Here is a 9206-nt window from a genome sequence, read left to right as displayed (position 1 = left end):
ATTATGTAATTTATCTCTTTATATACTATCATATATATGAAACATTACTGTGTATTTCCCTAACAACTACACTATACAGAAAGAAATTATGAGGTTCAGAAGTAATCAGGAAACTTCTGGAATCCATCAGCATCATGTTTGAGTATAAAACTTGTGCTCTCAATAGATTTATAACTATAGTTTAATAGGAGAAAATATTTCCATCTTTGGAAAAAAAATTGTCTTGGCTTCTATCAGGAAATGTTTAGTGTGTTTTATTACAGTCATAAAAATAGGAATATACAGTCTTAGATTCTAAGACAATGAAGAGGTCCTTGAAGTTCCAACTCCATACCAAAGCAAGATTTCACCAGAGATGGAATGCAGAGGGAAGCAATAAGGTAGGTTGCCAGATTGAAACATAGTTTGTTCATTTGTTTTTATCTGGACACTTCAACTTTGTACATTGGTTTGCAAAAGTCTGCCATAACACACAACCCCCAGAATCACTTAGAAAATAAATAAAATAGCACTCCCGAGGGTGTGCACCTAGGCGGTCTTGGAATAAATGCTCTGTATTAGCGACTTTTTGAGGGATATTTTGCAACACGTGAAACATTTCAGAATGCAAAGTTTTATATGTGTTCATTAAACCCTATCTTTTAATGTAACATCAAATAAAATACCCTTACATTTTTAATGCAGTTAATTGTATCTACTAAATCAGTAAATAAAAACATTGAATATTCAAAACTTCTGTGAAAAATGATAGGCATAAGCCATTGTATATACTCAAAAAAACTTGGTGATTCCAGTGTCTTCTCAATCCTTACCTGAGAATACGTAGATTGGGACACAGTCTTTTTTTCAAAATTCTTTTAAAGCTAGAAAATAACTTGGTCTAAAATCATTAAAATCTTCTTGTTTAGGGGCAAAAGTTTCCTTAGTGAAACACTTAATTGACTTTTCATGTTTCACTATTATTTATTGAGTAATGACACCAATACAAATGTACTAAATTTACTCTAGGAGAAATGTTGCCTAAGTCAAGCTGAAATTAAATAATTGTAATAATTTGCCACCCATTAAATTGAGAACACTAATACATCTGAATTACCCAAGAGCTTCATTCACTACCATTATCTACTTCTTTTTCATGTACTTAAAGGATGGAAATTACCCTTGTTCTAAAGTACTTTTCCCATTAGAGGACTCCCTGTCTCCAAGATGACAAATCTCTTTTGGTTATTTTCTGTTCAGGCAGAACTTAAATTTTGTTCCCTAAACACAAATGTGCCTGCAGACCATTAGGTCTAAGTTCTCTCCACCCTTTTCCATGACAATCTGAGACGAGAGCCTGAATTTTATTATTCTGGTTGGATAATTAATTTCCTAAAAAAACTTGGATTTTATTTTGTCTAGTGACTCTTTCATCATGGAAGGAAATCATTTATTTGGAACTTAAAAAATCAGAAGTAATCATGTAAGAAAACAGACATTAGCTAAAGGACATCTTTTATGTCATTTTAAAATGTCATTTTAAAATTAGTGCCCCTAAATGTAATAATACTATCCAGGCAAATGCCTGTTTATAGACTCCTTCCTTCAAAAACTAATTTTCTGGTCCTAAGTTATGGACAGTGACAATAAGGTTAGTGAATGGTACCACTCTCAAGAGAATCAGGTTTGTTTATTTCTTTTTGTGGGAAACAATAGTGAAAATACTCAGGGTTAGAATAAGATATTTTTGTTTTATTTAGAAGAGAGCCATTTTTTATAAGAAAAAGGAAAATTATACTGCAGAAAAAATATAAAAACTGTACACAGTCTTCTTAAAAATGATTTTTATGTACATTTTTAAGACAAAAATGTGTGTGGATATTTGTAGTGTGTGTGTAAATACTTAGTAATCACCGTCATACAGCTTCCCAAAGGGGTATGCCCATGCATATGTCCACTAAACACTTTCAGTAACTGAGTCCTTTTATTGTTTCTCTTCTTCACCAGTAACTTAGAGTGGTTTGGGATTTCAATTTTAACCATCATGTAGGGTATGAACTTTGCCCTGATAACTAGTAAAGCTGGATATCTACTTTTATGAAGCATCTCTAATAGTCAAAAGACAAAGTAGAAGGCCCATCAGTTGTCCAGATTAATGGTATTGGGTTCCAGAAACTCCTGCTGTCTAGCTAGCATCACTGTCACTGCCCCTTCAGGTCAAATTGGCTGATAAATGCAAAGACACCATTTTGCATGAATATGCTCCCACATGCCCCCCTTTTTTCTTCCCCAATATAGAAACAAATATAGGTATTAACAAAATCACATTGATTTAGACCGACAGTATGGCAGTAGGAATAAGAGTATAATAAAGGTCATCCAGTTTAAGACTCTGTTTGACCAGATGGATACTGAGGCCCAAAAGGAAAAGTGATTTTTTTTTAAAGTCACACTTCTTATAAATTGAGAATTGAGATTAAGACTCCATTTATGTAATGTTTTGAACAGCCAACAATAAAAAATTAAAAAAAAAAATAAAAAAAAAATAAAAGCCACGTACTTCAGTAGAAAACACATTTTGAATTTTGGTCTTTTCCTAGGCTACCCAAGTGCAGTGCAATTTTCTCATGCAATACTGGGCAGCAGCAATAAAGCACAGCTCCCAGTTACACGATCACCATGGAAAACAACTGATTCTCCACACTGGACTCTGTTGCTAAGCTGGGGCATTCTGCAGATTGTTTTAAATGCATTTCCAACTTGTGAGATTTTTTCAATTTACCAGAGGTTTGTCATGAAAAATCCCATCATAAAACAAGGAGCATCAGTATTTATTTGCTTCTTCCAAGTCCTAATAGGCTCACTGAGATCAGTTACTGTACAACGTAACTGTCCTTCAATTCCAACAATACATGCAGTATCAGACTTTCAGCAGGGGGTTTCTTGTCAAACTGAATTGAGCTCAGGGGCTATGGTCCATATCTTGTTTTGTGTGGGTACTAAAGGCCCACCTTTTCTCAAATCACTCAATGTCATAGTTTTGGCCCCAAAACTAGACCATCTGTTGGTTGACTGTCTTTCCTAATTATGGTTCCTATATCTGCTTATATATTATGCATTCATTCAACAACAGGCACTGTACAGCCACCACAAGCCAAGTCCTGCTCTAGGTACTGGCAGTAGACTGCAGAATGAAACAGGCAAACCCCCATGCCCTCATGGAAGAGATGGGCAACAAATAAGTAAAACATATCTGGTGTTTTACTGATGGTGATAAATCCTTTGGAGAACAGTGAGCCAGAAGAAATGATAGGGAATTTTGACAAAGAAAGAGGGTGAAGGTCTGTGATGGTCTCACTGAAAAGATGACACTGAAGCAAAGCTCTAAAGGAGGTAGGAGGTGTTATGGGCCAGCCTAGGCAAAGACCAAACATACTCCATTTTACCCTGAGACTCCATATCATGTAAGAAATGCTTCTCCTATGGGAAGGCCCCACCTCTGTACCCATTAATAGTTACCTAGCAGTTCTTATACAATGTAAAATTGTTCTCTTTGCTTTGCATATTTCTTGGACAGTGTACCTTGTGAGAGATTAATTGTCTAGACATTAGTAACCATTCTCTAACTTGTACTCAACTAGGGTCATTTTGACCCACTTCCTGTCTGCTTGCTTGCTGCTATGCCAACCTGGAAAATCCTGTGGGAAATACCAATGTAACCCATTGCATTGTCTCATTAACTGCCCAACTCAGCTTCTGTACTTGCTTATTTACATTGGCTAAACCCCCAAACATCCCTTTTGTGGTTTTTTGGCTTAAATATGAGGCCAAATGAAGATGGATGTGTCACTCTGACCATCCACTGGCCAGCAATAAAGGCTTTATTGGCAAAAAAAAAAAAAGACTCCATTTATTGTCAATGTCTCTGTAATTAGAGTTCAATTTATAGTTTCTATAGTGTATTTAAATGTAGGTTGAGTTGGCTTCCTCTGAAGAAGGTAACAAACTATTTAGCAAGTACTACCATTTTCTTATTTTCATACATTTTGCTAGTCATATTTTTTTAAAAAAGTTGATTTTCAATGTATGAACACATATAATGTTAGTATGTATTATATAAATAATATAAGTACACACTAACCTGTCATTACTGGCCATGATTATGATTTGGGATGTAGGTGTTTAGGCATAGCAGATACTATAATAATGGAATTGAGAGAAATTATTGTCTAATTGAATATGGGCACTTAATCTAATTGGATATTAATATTGTACTTAAGACAACAATGTTTGCAACCAATAGATGGTAGGTATAATATGAGAAGAATATGTATTAGAGAGATTAAAAAATTAAAGATAACATGATTGAATTAGAAGGGTAAATTAGATTAAAATGTTTCATAATAGCTTTTACTTATTTTGTACACAAAGTCAATATCAAAAACTTGGATTGTCATCTGCATAAGCCTATATTTGAATAATGAGCTCTCTAAAGATTGTTTCCAATAAATTATTATAGGCATTTTACTTTCACTTATTTAGGCAAAAGGGTAACACAAATTGTGTAAATCAGTCTATTCCATTTATAAAGAAACTTTTTTAACTTTCAAGTAATTTAGTAGACAACATTTTTCATTTTAATTCAGACATTAGATTTCTATTGTTTACAAAATGCAATAAGTAAATCAGATATAAATTTAAACATTTTGCAATAGTCAAATGGACAGTAATATTCTAGCTGCATTGCATGTTCATATATCTGTGATTGACACCAAACCTGTCATGGGTCAAACATACCTCTGCTTTGAGGCTATTTCAGATATAGGACTTTTTAGATAATTTTTTTTTAAGAAATAGGCTGAGAAGTGATTATGACTAAGATAATCATTGCTCATTACTTTTTTTATGCCTCTATACTTCCACATACAATGTCTTTGGATCTCTGAAAAATGACATTCTAGAAAGCACAGGAATTTAACTGTCCTACATGGGTTTAATAAGAAGTCCAAAATATTTTGCTCAAAGGAATAATACAATGGCAGCTGCATAACTTTAGATGTTTAAGAACATTTAGCTGATATAGTTGTAGCTGAAATTTTAAGTGTTCTTTATGACTTTCAAATATGTGTTCATATGAAGAAGTCACTTCCAGTGCTTTGCTCATTAAAAAACTATAGCACAGCAATTGAAAGTTCCTCAATGTCTTAGGAACACTCAGAGAAGTCTCTTTTTTTATTTTCCAAATTATTTATTTGCCTTTATTTAATGTTCCATTAATTTTAGCACAACTGCTTCACATACTTACTTATAAGACACACAAAATATATTCAGCACAATACTAGACATTTGGTCACTTTTTTGGTAACCTCATAAGTAATAAACTCCCAACAAAAATAACAGATTTTTTTCTCTCCCAAACTCTTTGTGTCTCTCCTGCCCTCCTTTATATCTTGCTCCTTTCCTTTTCCTTCTTTCCTTCCTTCCTTCCTTTGCTCAAATGGTAGGCTGGAGTGGGGCGAAGAGATAAAAGCACGGTCCTTACTCTCAAAGTGCTCATAACTCCACATTGGAGGCAATGACTTGGGAAACAGAGTCACAGATTCAGCATGATCTGAGGCCCACTGGGGTGTGAGAACAAGGACAGGAGATGCCGGAGGTCAGAAAAGCACCCAGAAGGAAGTGACCTGAGTGGAGAATTGTAGCAAGGACTTGCCTAGTCAAGTCTGTTCTCTTTATTTGCCATAACTTAGCTGCACTGGCCTTTTTCACATCTCTATGACATTGGCCTGACCACCTCATGGCCTCTCACACTGCTGACCATCTCTCCAGAATGAGTTTTTATTTCCCCCAATAGAATCTCCCACTTAAATATACTTATCCCTTAATTAAGGATTAAATGTTGCCATTTCAAGGACACAGGACACATGTTTTAAATTCTGGTAACTATATATGTCCAGTGTGCTTTGGACTTATAAGGTTCAGTTGATTTATATTAGACATAATTGCAGGTATTATGAACAAGTTGAATAAGCATTTGGTTCACATTCATTATTTTCATAAGATTAAAAGATGAGTTAGAAAAAGCACTTCAGGATTCACCAGTAAATTACAAAGTACTTGGGACTGCAACTGGAATTCGGGAATCTATAAATTCTTAAAACAATAAAATTCATAAGTGTAACTTTGCAAACAAGAGATTGAACATATTAGCAATCCTGAATTTGCCCACATAGTGAATACTGTATATATAAAATGAACCAAGACCTATTTGAGGAATTATAAATGTTGATGTTTCTTTAACATGTATAAATAATTACCATATTATACCACATTAGTGAAAATGATTTTATTTTCATGTAATGTAGTGTAAGAGTGGGAGAAAACTCTATGCACATAATTAACTAATGAAACCCCTTTTCAAGTTTTCTCAGGGCCTCTTTCACATCATTGTAAGATTGGATGGAAGAAGGTTCAAGACACTCGTTTTTTCAAAAGAAAAAGAGATTTGATATAAGTCACATTTATTGAAGAACAGAGTCATTTGGATTGCAGTTGTAGTTAAATGAGAAGATACAAGATACCCGATAACTAAGTTCTATACTAGTAATAACTAAGAGTGTCCTTATGTCATATATGTGTGTGTGTGTGCGCACATGCATGTGTGTATAGACATTCCTTCACATATAGGGACACACCCAGGTTTTCTCAAGAAGCTCATTCAGTTCTTGAGACATAAGAAAATTAGAGCAGAGAAAGTTAAAAATGAAAATATTAAGAGAATACACAGATGTGCATTTTTTCACTTCTCAGAAAATTAATATTCATGTCAGTAGAATCATTGTATTTATATGAAATTATTTTTGTAATTTCTTAAGAAACACCATGTGTATATGTGTGCATGCATGTGTGTGGCAAACACATATTTCTGTTGATTTTGTTTTACAACATCTTATAAGCAAACAAATAATAAACAAAGTATCAAAAATGATATCTAGTACTTTATTTATTATTTGTTTCTTTCCCACTCTATGTCTCAGACTTGATGCAAGTAAGTGTTTTGGATTAAACAGGTGGAAGGCTCAGTACAATTTGGAAAAATAAATTTTGTAATTTCACATTGGAGAAACTGATTTAAGAATCAAAGAAACATTAAATATTTCTTTAGAGAGTTGATTTGTGGACCTCAGAGGAGCACTTAGCCAGGGCTGAGAATGGGGAAAGAGCAGGGGGAATCATCCTGGAGGAAGTGATGAAGGAAGGAGTTGATGGTTTATGATTCCAGTACCCAGAGCCCCTTCACCAGGACCCTTTAGCGGCTCTCTGTAAACAAATCTGGTTAGGTTTCTTCACTTGCCAGCTATAATAAACCTATTCATCTTTAAACTTCTCTAATTGTAAATGCCCTGATACAATCCCTACCTCTCCCAAGCATACCTGTGTTTAGATTTTAACTGGATATCTCCATCCCAGGAAGATTTTGTCCTGTACATATAATTTAGACATTGAATTATATTTCAATCCTTTTTTGAGTTTGGTTGTTTCAAGATCAATTTTACTTTCAGCATGAATTATTTGAGTGCTTATTGAATCTTGTTATTCTATTTCCATTAGAATATAAAATTTACCACAAGGAATACTGGACTTGTGATGGAATGCCTGACACTTAAATTTGCAAAATAAAAAAAAATAGTAGACACTCACTAAATCTTAACATAATAAGTTTTAATTAAAATATAAACAAAAGTTTTATGCTATTGAAAGCATGCAGAAATTTTTGCACAGAAAATGAATGCCATATATTTATTCAAGAAATATAAAGAAGCATGATTCATTTGGAGGTCTGCAACAGTTTTCTTATGATTAGACTCTAATACAAATTATTATATGTGAAAATTAAACTATGGGACATATCTTTGTTTCTTGTGTCATACAAATATAATTTTATAAGTACAATACCAACTATACATGCATGCATATGTACACAAAAGGAAATTATTTAAAACCACCTTCTGTTTTTCAGTTTCTCTAGGGCTCCTTTCACATCTTTGTTGCGTAGGCTATAAATCAGAGGATTCAGCATGGGAATCACAAGGATGTAAAACAGTGAGCTCATTTTATCTTGATCTAGAGAGTAGGCAGAACTCGGCCGGAAATACATGAAGAGCATAGTGCCCTGGAAAATTGCTACTGCAGTTAAGTGGGAGGCACAGGTGGAGAAAGCTTTGAGCCTCCCCTCAGCAGAGCGGATCTTTAAGACTGATGAGATGATGTAGCCATAAGAGACCAGGACTCCACAAATGGTACTCAGTTCAATGAATCCAAAAAGGGCAAATAATACCAACTCATTGACTTGTATGTCAGAACAAGAAAGGAGTAAGAGTGGAGGTAAATCACAGAAGAAATGATTTATCTTGTTAGATCCACAGAAACATAAGTGGAATGCCAATATCGTATGTATCAAACCATCTGCTGTTCCCACCAGGTAAACCCCAACCAGCACTTGGGAGCACACCCTGCTGGACATGTCCACTGCATAGCGCAAGGGGTCGCTGATGGCCTTGTACCTATCAAAGGCCATCACTGCCAGTAGCATGCATTCAGTATCTATGAAGATACAGACAACGAGGAATTGCAGAGCACAACCAAGGAAGGGAATTGATTTGTTCTTGGCAAATATGTCCACCAGCATCTTGGGTCCAACTGCTGTAGAATAGCAGAGGTCAGAGAATGAAAGGTGGCTCAGGAAGAAGTACATTGGAGTATGAAGCTGGGAGTCTGTTCTGATTAAAATGATCATTCCAAGATTTGTGAGGAGGTTAATGAGGTAAAGAACCATAAATATAAAGAATAGAAACACTTTCATTTCGGGGTTATCAGTGATTCCCAAGAGAAGGAATTCAGTTAATGAGGAGCAGTTTCCCTTGTCCATTTTTCTTAGTAAATAGTTAAGAATATCATCAAAGTTATGGCAGGTTAGGCTTTGATTTTTTTCTGAACAGTAAAGATAAAAACTTATCTGTAAAGCAAAACATAATTTCATTCTGTAAATTGTTTTGTGTTTATTCGGAATATATCCCAAACATATGTCAATTTCAAAAAGACATTATAATATAAAAAATGTAGTGCGGGAAGTTTGTGATCTTTGACTCTAACTTTTTATATATCCCAGATGTGCAACTTGTCTTATCTATTACCCATTCTCAGTAGAAGCCTCAAGCCAGATGCTG

The 9206-nt window shown here is 34.5% G+C and overlaps 1 protein-coding gene across 1 annotated transcript; it reads right to left on the bottom strand.

Annotated features, from left to right (window-relative positions):
* Window positions 1-7975: 7975 nt before the first annotated feature.
* On the bottom strand, window positions 7976-8923 carry LOC107135315 (olfactory receptor 5W2-like). The gene has a single exon (XM_015477201.2). The coding sequence runs from the start codon at window positions 8906-8908 to the stop codon at window positions 7976-7978; it is 933 nt and encodes a 310-aa protein (XP_015332687.1). The 5' UTR covers window positions 8909-8923.
* Window positions 8924-9206: the final 283 nt, after the last annotated feature.

Source organism: Marmota marmota, unplaced genomic scaffold (assembly GCF_001458135.2).
Source record: "Marmota marmota marmota unplaced genomic scaffold, marMar, whole genome shotgun sequence".
NCBI classification, from domain to species: Eukaryota; Metazoa; Chordata; class Mammalia; order Rodentia; family Sciuridae; genus Marmota; species Marmota marmota.
The sequence above is the reverse complement of the archived record's forward strand: the minus strand, read 5'-3'. Positions and strand labels throughout refer to the sequence as shown.

Excerpts from the sequence above, each read along its gene's own strand:
- LOC107135315 (XM_015477201.2), bottom strand. The coding sequence starts at position 8,908 with ATGGACAAGGGAAACTGCTCCTCATTAACTGAATTCCTTCTCTTGGGA.